We start from the raw sequence: 19,568 nt of genomic DNA on the forward strand, positions 1-19,568 counted from the left end.
AATTTTATAGACTATGGTGACTTTGATGATTCCCTCATGTAGAGAAAGCTTTAGAAATATCTATCAAAACAAAATCCCTTGCTGAGGAATTAACATTCCAGTAATATGAGAATTATGCAATGTTCAGATGGAAAAAATTTTATTTTGCATGATTCTAAGAGAAATGAATACTCATGATTAAAAAAAGAGAGAAAAAACACCAATAACAGTAAATTAAAACTGCATAGAGAATTTAAAGTAGAAAGTAAAAAATAATAATAATAATAATAATAATAATACCCTCCTCAGAAAAATATTGTGAGACTTATTTTCAAAAGTGTCTGTGAACAAAATTTGTGTGTATTAATTACCTCAGGACTTAGTTGACAATATGCAAAATCATCCAGAATAAGATCTTAACTAAGCAATAGGAGTCTAGGACATATATATTGCAAGGAAGGACCAGGAATGTCTACTAAAATGGAGAGTATTCGACAAGGACATAGTGGAGGGCCATGAGGACATTTCAGTTTCCAGGACACCAGGATATCACATCAGATATTAGATTCCAGGAAATAAAAACAATAGAAATTTGGCAAAGGAGCTAGTCAATAAAAGGTCAAATAGATAGATCAGTGAACCCAAACAGAGAATGGTCTGGCTTTCAATAGTAGAGTCTCAGTTGTCAGCCTGGGACATTGGCATTCAACCTGGATGGTATTTACTCCAAGGTAGTAAACAGGTGACTCTCAGTATATTCTGGTATCAGCCATAGACAGAGATGTGTCAGTAACTGCATTTCTTTCCTCAGTCTTTGAACTTTCCTTCCCTACTGACTCTTTCCTCAGCCTATAAACACTCTCACATCTATCTTCTGTCATATAAAGCACCAGGTAAACAAACAAGAAATATGCTGTCCCTTCAGCCCAAAGCTTCCAGATGTTGCACTGTTTCCCACTTTTTCTTAGCCAAAATTCTAGAGAAAGTAGCCTTACTGACCATCTCTACGTACTTACTTCCAATTTCTCATCCCATCCAGTGCAATCTGTTTGTCCCCCAAGACTGTCTATTGAAATTCCTCTCACTCGGGTTACAGAGGGCCTCAACATTTGGAAATCCAGCAGAGGCTTTTCAGTCTTTCTCTTACTTTGCGCTACTGTCAATGCCCTTCACGAAATCACTTTATCTTAAATCTTATCCAAATAGTCTCAAAGTTTCTTCCAAGGCTCCTCCATGAGTTCCTCTTTTGCCTCTCACATCTTCAACATTAGTATCCATTCTTGACACATATTTTTTCATCTGTTATTACTAATTTTGTCAACAGTTGTCTGTTGATGATTCCCTATTATCTGTTTCAACATTTGACTAACCCCAGAGCTTCAAAGTCAAGCATTTTATCTTTTGCTTTCCATTTCTTCTTGCATCTGTCAAAGCCAGCATATAACCTAAAATGATGCATAATCTCTCTCTGCCTCTCTCATACCAGTTCCTCTTAAGGTATTGCTTATCTCTATTAGTGATATTTGAAAATCTGGAGTCATGTCAAACTCATCCATATCTATCCCCACACATTGAAATCAATCACCAAGACACAAAATATTGCTTAAGTGTGTCTTTAATTTTTATCTGCTTTCTAGCCTATTTTAAAATGATAAGTAATAATGATGGTAATAATAATAGCTAACATTTACTGAGTGTTCACTATGATGTAGGCATTGTGCCAACTGCTTTATATGTATCAATTTATTTGATCCAACATCCTTTTGAGATAGGTGTTGTAACTAGTTCCATTTTAAAGATGGGGAAATTAAGGTGAAAGGTGATTAAATCGCTTTACTAAGGTCCCATGCCAAGTAAATCATGGAGTTGAGGTTTAAATCTAGGCAGTCTGGTGCCAAAGCCTGCCTCCTAATCTTCTTACCTGTCTCTGCCCTTTTCTTTTTTCAATCTAACCACTTCCCAAGCCTAAATCCAAATCTAAATCTTTCTATCCATATTTTCTTAGGCAATACCAGTTGGGGATCCACATTAATAGTATGTTGTACAAACTAGCATGCCTCAAGTTCAGTTTCATCATTTCAAAAGTCTCTCACAAGTAAGCCACTCAGCTTCTGCTTATGATGAAGCTACACCTCACCAACCCAATCCTGCTCCCAGCTGAGCTGTTTTCAGATGGCCTTGGCCTTGGGTGCTCTTTGGAAACTGGAGCTATCAAAGTGACAACACAGCTTTGTGGTCTCTGGCCATGAATGTGTCACAGTCAGGCCCTATTCCCTGCTGAGGGAGAAGAATGCTATTCTCTGCCTGGGAAGTGATGGTTCTTAGCAGAGCTTGTGGTTTCCTGAAACCTTCATTCTCTGGGCACGTATGACCTCCAGATGCCTGATACACTAACAGAAGGTGATCCTCAGCATCAGCAAGCTGATTTCTGATAAGTGAGGAATCAGGAAAGATCTCATATACATTATCCTCAATTTCCAGGTCAGATCTATGTTTGTGAGGCTTGAAAGTTACACTAATTTGGAGTCTTCTTTAAGAAAAATAATAAAAATAGTGATTATAAAATTAGAGTATGCTGAATGGTCTGTGCATTGGGCTCTGAAGCTTGATCTTCTTTGGCTTTATTGCACGTCTGCCTCTATCCACTTTGTTAAGTATCAGAATCATATTGACTCAATAGTTCCCCCATGAGTGAATGTTCCCATATGTTCCAAGCATAAATTTTATCCATGAGCCATAAATGAAAAGTTTGAATGTATAGTAAAAAGGAAAACTTGAAATGATTTGCAGAGATTACAAAGTATAATAAGAAACTGAAAATCAATATTAGGATTAGTAAAAGTCTTGAAGCAAAAAACTGAAGAAAAACTCAATGACATAACCAAAGAGAGGAACCACTTACTTTCTGGTACTTAGATTCTCTGGACCCTTCTAAAATCATCTTCTAGATCACAAGCTCTTCAATTATTTTCCTTTTTCTTCATGTCTTCACCTCAAGTCTTAAAAATACATGTGCACATCTGCATACATGTACGTCTGCATATTTACACACATAAATATTTCTGAAGAATCGAATGTTATTTTAGCTTGAATATTTATGTTATGACCTTGTGGTAGAAGTTCTTAAAATGTTGACTGCATACAAAATTCTGTGCTTGAATTTCTTATGAAGAGTTCAACCATTTTAATGTTAATAACACTAATAAAGCAAGTTGTAACATCCGTAGTCAACAGGGCATCATCCTCATCACTGTTTTCAAAGCCACTATCGATTGTAATTAGGATTCTTATGAGAATAACTCCATTATTTAGTATTTCACCTAAATGAACTGTTTTGTTTTGCAGGGAGGTATTTCTTTTGACTGTTGGTTTAGAGTTGACTTTGTTCCCTAAAATTGGAATCCATGATGTACCACTTGAGATCTGAGAGAGGAGTGACCATGAGTATGTAAAAATCTGACCATCACAATTGCAGTAATTTCTCCTTGGAAAATGAAAGGCAATACTATTTGAGGCTTCTAGTAATAGATTCAAATGATAACTCATTCCTTCCTGCAGCATGTGAAAAAAGGAATCCAATTTCAGATGCTAACTCCACTCATTGCTCTGGAAACCTTTCTTATGATATGGAAACATTCTCTCTTAGAACACAAAGGTTGATATTAAAATGAAGTTTGCTCTTCTCCTGGCTGAAAACATCTCTTGTTTCTCTTATTATAGTCATTTGTTTTACTTTTTATTAGCATTTGAAGTGGGGTGCAAAGTGGCCTTTCCTCTTTCCCAAGAAGCCACTATTGTAGTCCTCCAAGAGATGGAATCACCCCAATATTTCTCTGTCATGATTTGCAGTTCCTCCACAGTTGTTTCAATTCAAGCTTTGTTTGTTATATTGGGAGAAATTTAAAATACTATGTATGACTGCCTCTTCCTAGCATTTCAGGAACACCTACCATTTTTATCTTTGCTCGTCACCATTTATTCTCTACATACCCTTATTCTATTCCTGCCTGCTCCCTTTGTACAATTTAGAGGTTGATCCCACTCTCCTTAGAGAAGAAAGCTGTAAGTATTTTGTCTATAAATTTTATGTAGGAAATCAAGTATTTGATCTAGATAAAATTTAAATTCTAAAGGAATGCTATAATAAATTCTACAATGAATTATATAAATTATTGGTCAATGGCCAGGCAAGGGAAACAATAGAAAAAATAAACAAATGGGACTATATCAAACTAAAAAGCTTCTGCACAGCAAAGGAAATCATCAAAAAATGAAAAGACAGCCTAACAATTAGGAGAAGATGTTCGCAAGCCATATATCTGATAAGGGGTTAATATCCAAAATGTATAAAGAATTCATACATCTCAACAACAACAAGAAACTGACAACCCAATTAAAAAGTGGGCAAAAGATCAGAACAGACATTTCTCCAAAAAAGAAATACAGATGGTAAATAGGCACGTGAAAAGGTGTTCAACATCACTTATTATCAGGAAAATGCATATCAAAACTACCATGAGATATCACCTCACTCCCCTCAGAATGGCTATAATTGACAAGACAGGAAATAATAAGTGTTGGAGAGGATGTGGAGAAAAAGAATTCTCATACGCTGCTCCTGGGAGTGCAAACTGGTGCAGCCACTATGGAAAACAATATGGAGATTCCTCAAAGAATTAAGAATAGATCTAGCATATGATCCAGCTATTCCACTGCTGGGTATTTATCCAAAGAACATGAAAACACAAATACATAAAGATATATGCACCACTATGCTCATTGCAGCATTATTCACAATAGTCAAGACTTGGAAGCAACCTAGGTGCCCATCAAGGAAGGACTGGATGAAGAAGATGTGGTATATATACACAATGGAATACTATTCAGCCATAAAAAATGATGAAATCTGACCATTTTTGGCAACATAGATGGACCTTGAGGGTATTATGCTAAGTGAAATAAGTCAGAGGAAGAAAGTCAAATACCACATGATCTCACTCATAAATAGAAGATAAAAACAACAACAAACAAACAAATAGAGATAGCGATTGGATTGGTGATTACCAGAGGGAAAGGAGGGAGGGAGGAGAGAGAAAGGAGTGGTTAGGAACATGTGTGTGGTGATGGATTATAGTTAATCTTTGGGTGGTGAACATGATGTAATCCACACAGGAACTGAAATGTAATTATGTACACCTGAAACTTATATAATGTTATAAGCCAATGTTACTGCAATAAAAAAAAAAATTTATTGGTCAATGAGAAGGGTTTTTGAAACATTTCACTGCATTTCCTCATCAGTACTATTTTGTCTCAATGAAAATGTATATATTAAACAACCATCATCCTGAAAGATAAAGAAGCATTAATAATAAGAAAACCAGATAAGGGGGCCAGCCCGGTGGCATAGTGGTTAAGTTTTCGTGTTCCATTTCAGTGGCCCAGGGTTCGCAGTTTCCAATCCTGGGTGCAGACATAGCACTGCTCCTCTAGCCATGCTGTGGTGGTATCCTACATAAAACAGAGGAAGATTGGCAGAGATGTTAGCTTAGGGCCAAGCTTCCTCACACACACAAAAAAGAAAACCAGTAAGTATAGACTATACAAAACTGGAAAAAAAATAATGCACCTTCTATTTTATTACTCACTAAAATGATTTTCAATAAACCACTGAATGAAATTTTACCTGGCCTGTTCTGTTTTTAATCTGTTGCTATATGCTTCATAAGAGGTCAAATATGTAAAGTATTTGTATTTTGTGGGGACATTTCCCCCAGTAGCTCCTGGACACACTGAAGAGGTAAGGTCACTGTCCAGGGAGTTCAAAGACCTAGTTTCTGGTTACAGCACAGCCAACAGGTATTTGTGATACTCTTGTCAGGTTGTTTTCTTTGTGATGTGGTTCCCCTATCCATGAAATTAAACGTATTAGATGGTCTGTAAGGCTCCTTCCTTCTCTGTGATTCTGTGGATACAATTATAAATATAATGTAAAACAAGGAGTAGGAAATATACACTTATACATGACTTTGCTTGTGGTGGCAAGAAGCACAGTTTCTTCAGGGTCTTGGTTCTTTAGTATGTCCTAGACCCATTATCAGTCATTTCTGCCTCCTCTTTTGCCAGCTTCCGTCTCTCCTCCTTCTGTCATGGTGCTGGATGTCTCTATGGATTTAATTCTCTACAACGGAAATTGGGTTAACTGTCCCATGGAGTAAATTCCAATGCTGGTACCAGGAGTCTAAGCCATCTGGAAACTAATGAAATAGGAGTTACAATGAGGAAATAGAAGCTAAATTTACCCCACGTGGTAATGTCTCAGGAAGAGAAATTAAGGAAAATATTTGGTGCACATATGTTACCTCTTCAAGCTGGGACTGGGTCAGCAAGTGTGAGTGCATGGGGTAGGCTGGATTGAAGTGGTTGGGGCTATGGGGGTGAACTGAAGAGAGAGGCAAATAGGTTTTTTTTTTTTTAAGTTCTATTTTATTCCAAAGGATTTAAGGACAAAGGAAAAAGGAAAAGAGCATGTTAATTAAATAAATCATAAATAAGACAAAATTAGGAGATTTTTCCAGGTATAGTCCAGAGCTAATGTGAAGCAGAGGAGAAATATTGGGTTTAAAGATCTGATTTGTTTTTAAATTGAAAATTATAACTCTTGGTTAGTTTATTTGAAGATAATGTCTAGAATTTCTTTAGCTTATAAAACTATAAAAGTATCTACCTTTAGATATTTAATAAGGTGTTCTTAAATCTTAAATGTGATTTAAAGGAAAAACAAATTATACTGATATTCAATTTATTTTTGTCTTTTTTTAATAGAATACAGATCTGAATTTTTTTAATAATGAAAGTAAGTAAACACACACCATGTTTTAGACAGCTCAATATGACAGATATCAGCAACATGCAAAGGATGCTGGACAGGTACCAAAACTGTTTTCCAGTCATTATATTCACTCTTTCTCTTCACTCTGTAATTGTAGATGAATAGCTGATCTACTTTGCCAGAACTCGTTACTTCATTTCTGGTAAATCATTTGGAAATTATCTTATTACATAAATGTATTTATCACCCAGGATTCTCATTCTTCAATAGTAATGGCTGCTCTTAACTAACATTCCATTGAAATTAAGGATAGATATATTTGACATTTTGATATTGCTTGCAGTCACTGAAGCATGATATTTTATGTTACATTTAGCAATAACAATTGAGGCTCGGGCATTTATGAGGTGTTAATGATGGGAAGGGAAGAGTTGATATACGGAGATTGCTTTGACTTGAGTTATTCAATACAATTCAGAAAATGCTCTGTAATAAGATTGTTCTTCAGGTTATTTTTAGAGAAAAAGAGTTTACATTGCTTTTTAATTGTGTGTGTGTTTGTGTGTATGTAAAGAGAGAGACAGAGAATGAAATGTCTTATACAAAAGAGCACATAGTATATATCACGGCAAAAAAAGTGTATGGTTAAAAAAAGCAAATGGTTGACTTGGGGGCAAAAATTCCATGCAAAGAAATTTTCTACAGTTATGATAATTTTTATATCTTGACAGTTTAGGTTATATATGTGCATGCATTTATCAAAGCTTAGGAAATGTACACTCAAGATTTGTGCATTTCATTGTATTTAAATTTTACATTAAAAGACAAAATAGACCTTGAGCACGTTATGCTAGCAAAATAGGTCAGAGAAAGCCAGATACCATATGATTTCACTCATACGTGGGAGATAAGCAAAAACAACAACAACAACAACGACAAACACATAGAAAAAGAGGGTACGAAAACCTAATTTGCTTTTAAGTTGTGGTGGCATGACTCCACTGTCCAGAAGGGGCACATTTTTCTAATCACACAAAGGGCAGTATAGGCTGTGTGGCCCTCATTCTAGTTCAACAAGCCCGTTTTACATCTTGCTTGATTCTGTGTATCTCTTTCAGTTCCCACTTTGATTATAAGGTCTGCTTCCCATGTTGTACCATGATCCATGAACTGAGTGTGTTTCCTATACTTGTGTGTCAATATCTTTGATCCAATAAAAGCAGAACCCTAGTTTCTTCATGAGTGAATTCTTTTCTTTCTCTGACTTTTCAGGGACTGTGGTGTTCTGTTTCTGAATTCATCCCCTGGATTGGGTCCCTGTTACCTGATACTAGGTACCACAAATATCACTAATTTCTCTGTTAGTATACGTTCATTTTGCTTGTTGCCAGGCTCTCGGTGACAATGCTTTCACCTCTTGCCAACACCAGGCTGTTCTTGACACAGACTTTTATTCTGAAGCGCCATCTCTCACAATTTACTCTGGATGCAGAGCTTTGCTTGACTGATTGAACTTTCTTTCATTATCTATAACTCCATCTTCCCTCAAGAATGTACAATTCATAACCGACATATTTTTTTAGTATATATATAAATCTCAAGTGTTTAATGACCAAATAAATATTTTACATTCAAAGAATTCTGTAGCTGGACTGTCGCATTAGAAGACTACTAAGAGGAAAGCGATCCTTCCAGCGAACTTTTCAGATCTTTTCTTGAAAACAGTAGCTACAGTATGACAGGGAATTTTCCACACACTTCAGAATGACTCAATTCTCTCAATGTGTTGAATTACCTAACAACAGATTTATATGAGAAGGAAAGGGGACTAAATATATAAAACATACTAGGAATTTAGGAGAGTGACCAGTTGAATATCCCTGGGGAAAACATGATTTTGTAAAGGAGTTGTGACTTAAGTCCTGCCTTGAACAATATGTCTGAGTTCTTCCAGAAAGAAAGCATTCCAGTGCAAGGAATTCGAGAGAGAGAAAGACATGAGAGAGCTTTGTTTCCTGAATGAACTTTGAGATGTTCGATATTGCTGAAGAGTTAAATGCCATAATGAGAGGAGATGGTAACGTGAGTGGGACTGAGCCAGATCTGGAGAAGCCTTTAGAGTTTAGCCTTAAGCCAGGAAGAGCCATCAAGAACATGTGAATAAAGAAGTGGCTGTTTGGATCTGCATTTTAGTCTGCAGTGAGGAGGTTATGCTTCTGAGATTAAAAAAGTTCCACAAATGCACCATGTCGACTTCGTATGTATGCAGTGACTTAAAGGAGAGGTTATGATCTATGGAGAGGACACGGTAGCAGAGAAAGGTAAGAAAGATACTGAGGGAGGAATCATCAGGATTTGGTGACTCATGATGTCAACATCATCATCATCATGTGTCAACATCAAAATTTCTGGCTTTGAATCTGAGTGGATAGTGGTTTCATTATCTCAGAAAGGTGAAAAATGTCAGGCTCAGGGTGATCAGTTGACTTGGATAAGGCCATAAATGGGAGCGGAAGCAAAGCCTGGTCCAGATTGCAGGCCTTTTGATATAAACATCAGAGTTATATTCAGTAACAAATGTAAGAATTTTAACTTATTAATGGCAATAGTGAGTAATTTTGTTGCAAAGTCACTTTAATTATAGTTAATCACATTCAATAAACATTTAGTTTAGACAACTCATTGTTAAGTACTTTCGATAGCATGAAAGAGTTATATACAGAGGTCACACAAAAAGAACAACCTCATAAATTCATGTTCCAAAACAGCAAAGGCCACAGCACTTACTTGAATGGTATTCTTTATTTTTAGCTGTAGAGTTGAATTATAGTTCATTTCCAAAATTCAAGAGAGTTCTTCGCAATAGAAAGAATATAAAACTTGCTTGTACATTACTCATTTTTATGTCTTGAAAAAAGTACTGTTTATTAACTATTGACATCATGAAAGTAACTCCAATGGAAGTATATGATTGCCATTTATTTGGTAGAAATTAGGTCTATGATAAGTTTTATTTTTTAATATAAACCAGATGTAAACTGAGTCTACCCGGTCTGTTAAAGTCAAGATAAGGTCAGCTTAAACCCCAAAAGAATTATCTGTGGAAGTCCAGAGCCCTTCTCAAGATTTATTCAGTTCCCTGGTGGACTTACTATTTCGTGACTGCTTTCCTGACTGATTTCTCTGTTCCTCATTGTGCAGTCCAGATACTAAACCTGGCTTCTTTCTCAAATTAGAGACATACTCATGTAACCACTAATGCAGTGCATTGGTGACTAGGGTAAATTTAGTGGACAATAGGAGGGGAGAGGGGTTGCATTATACCACTGTGTTCAAATAAGAACTTTGGACATAACTCATCTTTAAAGTATCCGCCAGCTATCACATCACTGAGGAAAGTCTTCTGGCCACTTTAGCCTCTCATCATTTTACTGGCTCATCGTCTCTCCCCAGTCCATTTTTATTCATATTTTTAGCCTTTCCCACCTCAAGCCCCCACCCTCCTGGAACAAAGCAATGGCTCCCCTCCTCTCATTCAAAGCAGTTATGATTTCCTTTGTTTCCTGGAGATGTATGCCTTCAGGCTCATGCCTGCTTCCCTGAGTGCCTCTTCTAGAAATTCTCCCTAACAAAGACACTTTCTTCCCTAAATGAGAAAGGACCTTATCCTATCAGGAAAGAGGTAGAATAGCCACTTCTGAAGTCAGATTTCCAGGATTTGAAACCCAGCTGCTTCACTTAGAAGCAAGTTACCTAACTGATCTGAACATTAGGTTCTTTCTTTATTGCTATCAAGTGGGAGTAACAATATAACTAGTTCATAAGGAATATGATGATATAATAATAAGGATTGTCAACTGCTCACTCCACAGAAGACCAACAGAATAACTACCACCGTGACAGACAGTCCTAACAGTCTTGGAAAGAGGAAGACAAGGTGGATATTTATAGAGATTGGGGGTCTGGGCTTAAGTGGTTTAAGATTGGTCTTCAGTGCAGGAATCTTATTGAGATGGGTCAAGTATGTGATGTAATAGTTTAGGGTCCATGGACATAATGAGGAGAGAGTCTGGAGATCAATCAATAAACAACCAGTTTGTCTAGTTTAGACATATATCATCCCGAGAAGACAGCTGAGCAACCTATTCTCCTTAGAAGGGATTGTTTGAGCAATTAATTTTTTGAATAAATTTATTTTCTGGAAGTTCTTGAAGCATGCATTGAAGCTATTTATGAGTTTATAGCCTTATCATAGTTCTGATAGTTAACCTATGTGGTTGGAGGAGGTTTCAGTTCTCGGGGTCAAATGAGAGGATCCATATAAAACATATAGTACAATGTCTGCTACATAATTAAGAGTTAAATAAATGTTCACCACTTAGTACTGGCTTTCTTATTATGATGTTTATTAAATCAGGGCTTAACTGCTGGAGGAGATGGCCTAGCCTGGCTGAGGAATGCAAGATTTGATAATCAGACCGACTCATAGGGTGAAGCAAGTAGTGGGAGGCAATTCCAGCTTGGTTAATAGGAATGAGCACACGTTGGTAGATATTTAGCTCATGTGTGTGCAAGAACAGGCAAGAAGCAGAGATCTCGGCAGACAGGCAGAAGACCATCTTCTGAGTTCTTCCAGCAGGAAATAATAAACATAGATTAAGGTAAGTAAACAGGAAGATTTAATAGCAGGCAGCCACAGCCAGGCAGAGAAATGTCAGATTAGGGCAATAAATGATTTAGAAGGACTAAAAGGGAAAGAGATAGAAACTTTATTCTACACTGCTATACAAGACAAACAAGTAAAGCAGTTCTCAAGCAAGGATGGTCTAGATACCAGATCTATTATTGAAACTGCATTGGAAGTAAGGAATAAAATGGAAGGTCAGCCACAAGAACTAAGGATAAAACAAGTTCTTAGAACATGGCAATGGTCAGAATCCTATCAGCAGCAAGACTGACCCAAATAATTATGGAAACCTTGTCTATAATATTTGATACAGTGCTTCATAATATAAGAACAGTGTAATATTAAATTGTGTTCATATAATTCCTTTATAATATAATTTGTTTTCCTCAAAAGTCCTGTAATATAGATATAGCAGCAGTTTTACTCTGATTTAAGAGATGACAAAACTGAAACTTAGAGAGTTTGTTCACAGATCCAAAGTGGCAAAATTGGGAGATAAACCTAAGTTTTCCAGACACAGAGCTTGCTCTTATGTGTCCAAATAGGAATGACGTTACCTATGTTTGAGGAGAATCTGTTATAACAGAATGACTTGCAGACCAATTTTCTTATATTCTTTCCCTTTCTTATCCCTAGCTTATTTATTTATTTGCCCTGGCTCTAGAAACTTGAAAAACAATAACAACTGAAGATATGAAAAAAATGTAGAAAAACTGGTATTTCTCCACCTCTAATTCAAATTATAACAATGCAGAGCTATGATTAGGAAGTTGATCTGATAACTCATACAATAGTCTGCCTCGTTGAAGTCTTCACACGTCAACCCCTTATTGTTTTGTGACATGCAGAATGCTACATTCTGGAGTGGCAGAGATAAATAAGATTATCCTTCCTTATTCTTTTTAAGAATTCAATGTAAATGTAAATCAACATATAGAAACCCATACAAAATTAAGTGCTTCATTTTACTTGAGGCCCCAAGCTGTTCAATTATTATGAAAGAATCACTTTCCTGTTGCCCAAGTTTTCTTTGCATGGGTGCATTGGAAAGTGATGAAATTTCTCTCTGTGGATATGAATGTTAACGGTTGGGAAACCTAGAAACCACACATAATTCTGCAGGGTTCAGTGCAATTCCCATAGATCTTAAAAATAAGAATAATATAGAGGACTGGTAAGTCTTTATTTTTAATTACCTTTATTAATCTTCTTTGATTGAGGCGGTAAAAGGTAACCACTGACGCGCTGAGCGGCGATCCAAGAGGTCATGCAAACTACAACGTTGGCAGTCACTGTTTGGAGTCCTAAATGGATTGTGTCTCACTAAACCACTGTGTAATTATGCATCCTTTGTGATTTCACATTCTCATCTTATAGTCAATTTTTCTTTCTTTGATGTGGCATGTTGTGTTCAGTAGCTTATCTGAAAATATCAATATGGTTTTGAAAAGAATAAAATCAAATTGTAACAGTCTGTGTTCCCATAACGTGTGCATAGCCAAGAGGAAAGATGGTCAATAGATATACTATCTCACTGTATTTCCACGTTTCAGACATTGGAAACGTGATTCTACCACCATATTCTGTCCAAAGAAGAGCAGCTGGATTTAGTTCTCATATATTTATAAATCAACAGGTGATACACAGAAGACTGGACCACCATTAGTGTACATCCAGATGACAGAAGAGATTATAAATGAAATGAAGAAGACTTTCTGACTCCAGTGCTTACAATTACAGTAAATAGTGTCCTATAAATTTCATCCAATATAAACACGAAAAGGGATATTAACATTATGCATCTTATTTTAAAATGATGTGAGCAAAAAGAGGGTTTTACATATATAAATATATTTTTTAAATCAATGTTTCTGTTAATAACTTTAAGTAACAGTTCTCAACTTTGACTGCACTTTCAAGTCCCCAAGGGAGATTTTCTCCTTTTTTTTTAAATCCCATTACCCAAGGCCACACCTGAGACACCTAAATCAGAATCTCTGTGGATGAAACCCACACATCAATCTCATGGGCTGATTCTAATGTGCAGCCAAGATTAAGAGCCACAGGTATATTACTACAGAATTAAAGGGAAATAAACTTTCACTTTCCTTTCAAGTATTATAGATTTTAGTATGTCATAATATAGTGTAAATATGAAATGCTGCTATGAGAAAGCTTATAATTTTACTGCAATACCAAATTTCAGGAACTTAATTTGAGTAGTGAGCATCAAATATTCCTTCAAAATTGATGAAAATTGCTATTGCAGTCTGCCACTTTTACTGTCAAAGTTAATTACATACACATTGTGCTCCCACAATAATGTCAACTTTTGCCAATCCCATTTAGATGTTTACATAAAAGAAAAGTAATATCTTCATAAGACAGATTGCCAAAAGAGTATTTGGTCCATATGTACATAATTTCAATGAAAACAGATTTTCTGTGCTTAATTTTAATGAAGTGGTCCTAAAGGAAAGGCTATTTTTCTAGTTGGTTTAAAGATAGATGTTTGAGTATATGATTAAGGCATACTTTTAAATAATTTAATGTTTTTTTCTAATTTTTCAGACACGAACAATATCATCTAAAATGTTTGATGTATCATATAATGTGTGGAAGATATCATTACTGTTACTAATATTAAATATGAAATTATTATTTATTACATAGAGTATTGCACTAGCTTTGTGACTTGACACTTGTATTTGAGAAGTGAACATTTGAATTAGTCAACATTGAAAGTCCTTTCCAATTCGAACATTTGGAGATTCTGAGCTGTACTCTGCAGTATAGACCAAGCAATATCTACTACACATTGGAGGTTACCTACTTTAATCTTATTACGTAAAAGATGTAAAAGCTGAGGTGGACAGTGGTGAAATTACTCTTGTAATAGCACAAGGAAGAAGTTGTTTGCCCCATGTCAGGGAGAAGAGATTATTAGAAAAGTCCAATCCATTTATTTTAGTATTTACCCCCACCTCCCTCATATAGGTTTCTTGTTTCGTTTTGTTTTTAATTATTTCTGGAAAAATCATTGAGCTAAAAACTCTGCCAGCTTAGATACTAAAGGCATTAAAAAGAAGAAAACTAAACAACACTTTAAGTACATTTTCTTGGCTGAACAAAAAATTATTATATTCACCTGTTTTAAGATGTACACATTTTACATTTTATGTGTCTGAAATCAGGATGGATTTTACAGTCAGTGGTTAGTTACAATCATTGTCTACGGCTGATAGTTGTTATGTAGGCAATATTTCTTAAGCTTGTATGGACTTGGTCGTAGTTATTCACATAGTTACGCTCAACTAAGTTTTGTGCACTGTTCACACCACAAATGCAGAGTTTAACTGTCATTCAGCATTTCTTCAGAAAGATTACAGTATGATTCAGTATTGGAACAAAACGTTATTGTCTGAAAAGAAAGGCAAGGAAAAAGCAGCAAGAATTATAGTTCATATGATGAAGCCAATATTTATTGTTCGAGCGATGACTACAATTCTGTATTTTCCTGTTAATCAACAGCTGACTGATTTATATAGGCTTGCTTCTTATCATGTCAACCAGGGACCAGCAGTGTCAGCATCATCAGGGATCTTATTAGAGTTGCAGAACCTTGGGCCCATCCCAGATCTACTGAATCAGAATCTGCATTTTATCAACATCCCTGACGTAATTCCTGTGCATCTTAAAGTTTGAAGATCACACCTTCATAGTACCAAGGAAGATACCCACAGATGATGGGGCTCTTTTATATTTTGTTACTGAGACGTGCTAAATGTATGCCTCTCATATGTTAAGCAACACAACCTAAAGCTGGAGAAAGCTCCTTAGAGTAGATGAAGGGAACTTCAAAGCAACAAGAAACTGGTTTGACTGATTCATAAGCAAGCATGAAAATATTGATAGAAATCTATGCCCAAATAAGTCCAAATAAGCTTTATAAGCTCTAGTTAGATATTAAATAGATTCTAGTGATAAGAAGCATTATGCTATAGTTTATTTGACAACATTTTTTTCTTTCTCAATGGTACATAAAATCATGGTGTGTATTACTAGAGATGAAACAATAACTTTGATAAAATATAGCCAATGATACCAATTCAGTGTATCACAGACCCACTAGAAACCATGAAAATAATAACTCTTGTTCATATATATTTATGCACTTAAGATAACTGGGGGTAAGCTGACATAGAAAGTGATTAATTTGTAAAGCTTAAGAATTACTCTGTAAATTATTTTATTATTATACAAAGTTTTCTTTGCTAAATAACTGTTTACATAGGAAGAATTCATAAAAATATTAGCCACATTTTATCTTTATGCTACATTAAATAATGACAGAGTGGAAATTTTCTCTAAGTAAACATAATAGCTACATTAATACTAAATTAGTTCATTATAACTTTGTCACATAAAATGAATTTAAAATTAACATGTGTGAGTGAATTTTTTTAACCACAAAAATAAAGCATGATAGAAATAGTTTAAGAAGCTGGATCTAAATATCTGCTTTTTGGGTGGTATTTGAAGTGATTTATCTAAATTAATATCTTGAACATTTTTTATTTGTTGACATTTAGTGTAACATACAAAACACTTTAATTTAAAAGAAATCCCTTTTTTTCCAAATGATACTGAATTGGCTTCATAGACTCTTATCCATGGGTTAAACCAGTAGTTGTTGACTGTTGGACTGTTTTCAGACTGTTTTTCCAACTTTACTTCTTTATTGATGATGATGATGATCTTCACCATACTTTTTGCTTAGCATGTAAAGGTGATGGGATGTTTTGATGAGGCAGAAGAATGGAGGTTTGAGGAAAACTGTGGCAAGAACCTTTCCGAATTATCAAAATGGCTTTCTAAGTTCATTCAGTGATGAGCTGACTGGAGATGCAAGTCAAAGAATATGAGGCATATGGAAACCATTTGAATGTTGCCACAAGAAGGAGAAGAAATGACTATGAATCAAGCTACTTTTCTACTTTTTCCTCCTATGTGTTAATTTTCTTTTTTTTTCCTCTGGGAAAGATTTTCCATGAGCTAGCATCTGTTGCCAGTGTTCCCCTCTTTTTTTTTTTCCTCCCTAAATCCCCAGTACATAGTAGTATATTCTAATTGTAGGTCCTTCTAGTTCTTCTATGTGAGCCGCCAACACAGCATGGCTACTTAAGACAAGTGGTATAGTTCCATGCCAGAGAACTGAACCTGGGCCACCAAAGTGGAGCGAGTCGAACTTTAACCACTAGGCCATCAGGGCTGGCTCTACACAATATCTTAAAAGTATGGATGCTTAGTGAATGTTTTTCAAATAAATAAATGCTGAAAAAAATGTCATAGTTCAGGTATTTGTACATTCTTACCTGAATAGATTAGATACTTTAGACGGTTTTAAAAGATGATTAAAATCTCAACAGGCACACAATCAGTATTTGTTTTACTGTATGCCTTCATCTCCCACATTTTATTGGGTTTTTTTCACTTACCTGTGAAGGAGACTAATTTTAATGATGCTAATTTTGTGTCATGTTTAAGGTTGTTCATGAGTGGCAAGAAGTATCTGGTTCATTTTATTTTATGGAACGACTTTAATTCTCTAGCTCTTCAGAATATTTTACATGAGAAAATAACCTAAAGTGAACCAACTTCCTGTCCTGCTCTGGGTACCCAGTGACATTTTTTTAATGTTCTATAATTGTGATGATTTAAAATTACATGACGGAAATGTGTGAATGTTGACAAGCTGATGGGGTAAGGACCATTTGCAGGTTGAACTGGGATGACCACCTAGAGCACGACGCCTATTGTTTATCCAAATGTACCTTTTCAGATTGATTGCTTCAAAAGTAAAGTCTGGGCTTCTTTGGATTTTTAAGCAAAAATAAAAGTTTTTCTCACAACATCAAGTTCTAAATGTAGAAGATTCTAGTGTGGGCCATTACTAGTCAGTGTGCTCCAAAGACCAGCAGCATCTGAATCACCTGGAACTTTTTTAGAAATGCAGGATCTCAGGCTGCATTTTGACAAATCCCTAGGTGACTGCTATGCACGTTAAAGTTTGGGAAGTACTGGTAGCCTATTCCCTTTCCTGTCTCTGAGTTTGATTATGTAGCACTAATTAAGAATCTGCAAAATGCTTCCTAACCCCTGAAACTTTCCTTCAAAGTTGACGTGGTTTATAGCATTTTCAAACAGAATGGAAATCAGGCATGACTAGATTTTAGAAAAGAAAAATAATCTGAGTTTTACATGCTTCAAAACCCTGTGGACATATGTCTTTTTATGTTCTTCTGACTTTTTGAGTTATACAATGATTGTTTTTTTCTAAACAAAGAATAAAATTATATCCACTAAAAAAATTCATCCATCCCTGTTGTACCTGGTCTTCTATTGATAGTCTCAGAGTGTAATTTTAGCTTTCTTAGACTTGTGGAAATCATGCTGCTTTATTTAACTCCTGCAGGAGTTAAAATAAAATATTAGTAATTATGCACATTTAATTTTCAAAATGCCTAGTGATTACTCACAGCATTTACAAAAAGGAAAATGATTTTGGATAATCATAAAATGTTTTTTTAGGAAAGGGCTTTCAAGTCTAAAGTTATGTTATTATGGTTATTTTTTATTGCAATGATCAGAATGAAAAGTGAATTTCTTAACATATCCCTCTGCTTTCCTCTTTTCCAGATGCAAGACAAAGGTCTACCCTGATGAACTTCCAAACACAAGTGTAGTCATTGTGTTTCATAATGAAGCATGGAGCACACTCCTTAGAACTGTTTACAGTGTTATAAATCGTTCCCCACACTATCTACTCTCTGAGGTCATCTTGGTAGATGATGCCAGTGAAAGAGGTATAAATATTTTTCTTGTATATATTTTTAAAATTAAAATAACTTTATTATAGTCAAAAAGATAGCTGGGCGATGATGTATAGTTTCCTTATAATTATACTAACCCTGAAACCACCTATCAAATTTTCATCAATAGACCTAGTCAATGCCAATTTTAGCAACAAGTAACTAGTTTTCAGTTTCTCACGTGATTCCACATGGCTCTTACTAACCGAAGAAATCAGCCAAAATGATTCTCAAAAGAGTTTCTTTGGAGGCCAGCCGGGTGGCGTAATGCTTAAGTTTGCATGCTCCACTTCGGCAGCCCGGGGTTTGCAGGTTTGGATCCCAGGCATGGACCTAGCACCGCTTGTCAAGCCATGCTGTGGTGGGATCTCACATAAGATAGAGGAAGATTGGCTCAGTTGTTAGCTCAGCAACAATCTTCCCCTAGCAAAAGGAGGAAGATTGGCAACAGATATTAGCTCAGGGTCAATCTTCTTCACACGCACACACACAAAGTTTTTCTTTTTTTTCCAACTTGATCATATTATTGAGCATGTATGTGACTTTGTGGCTACTTGTCATTTTTTTTCTTTTAGTTCAGATAAACACAAAATAACTTATAATTGAGGAGTCTGCATTTGCTAATGTGGCCATTTCCAAATTAGAGTCTGGTATATTAACTTCCTATTTTATCCTTATCCTTGTCAGCCAAGTGACAGGGTCATAATGAACTGTACATTAATTTACTGATGAAATCTCTATATCTTTATTTCACCTAACGCAGAAAATGTTGACAGGAGTTGGCCACCGTTCCTGTGTGTTGAATTTCCAAATGGGCAGTAGTATCTCTGCTATGTCTTAAAACAGTTTCAAAACTTTCTTATAAATTCTTATTGCGTGTTACAGATTTTCTCAAGTTGACATTAGAGAATTATGTGAAAAATTTAGAAGTGCCAGTAAAAATTATTAGAATGGAAGAGCGCTCTGGGTTGATACGCGCCCGCCTTCGAGGAGCAGCTGCTTCAAAAGGGCAGGTCATAACTTTTCTCGATGCACACTGTGAGTGCACTTTAGGATGGCTGGAGCCCTTGCTGGCAAGAATAAAGGAAGACAGGTAAGAGCTCATGTGTTATGTCTGCCTGGATTGTGACTGAACCTGTTAGGAGTGGTCCAGCTTTTCATCAAAATGTCTCTTCCAAGTTGCTATTTTCAGAAGGTT

General features: G+C 35.7%; 1 protein-coding gene across 16 annotated transcripts in view; it reads left to right on the forward strand.

Annotated features, from left to right (window-relative positions):
* GALNT13 (polypeptide N-acetylgalactosaminyltransferase 13) overlaps positions 1 to 19,568 on the forward strand; it is a 470,593-nt gene that overhangs the window by 269,346 nt on the left and 181,679 nt on the right. For all 16 annotated transcript variants that reach the window (XM_070507781.1, XM_070507790.1, XM_070507780.1 and 13 more), the window contains 2 exons: positions 18,198 to 18,364; positions 19,256 to 19,463. In XM_070507781.1, the coding sequence (XP_070363882.1) occupies positions 18,198 to 18,364; positions 19,256 to 19,463 (375 nt within the window). The remainder of the gene's footprint in view (positions 1 to 18,197; positions 18,365 to 19,255; positions 19,464 to 19,568) is intronic.

Source organism: Equus asinus, chromosome 4 (genome assembly GCF_041296235.1).
Source record: "Equus asinus isolate D_3611 breed Donkey chromosome 4, EquAss-T2T_v2, whole genome shotgun sequence".
In the NCBI taxonomy this organism is placed as follows: Eukaryota; Metazoa; Chordata; class Mammalia; order Perissodactyla; family Equidae; genus Equus; species Equus asinus.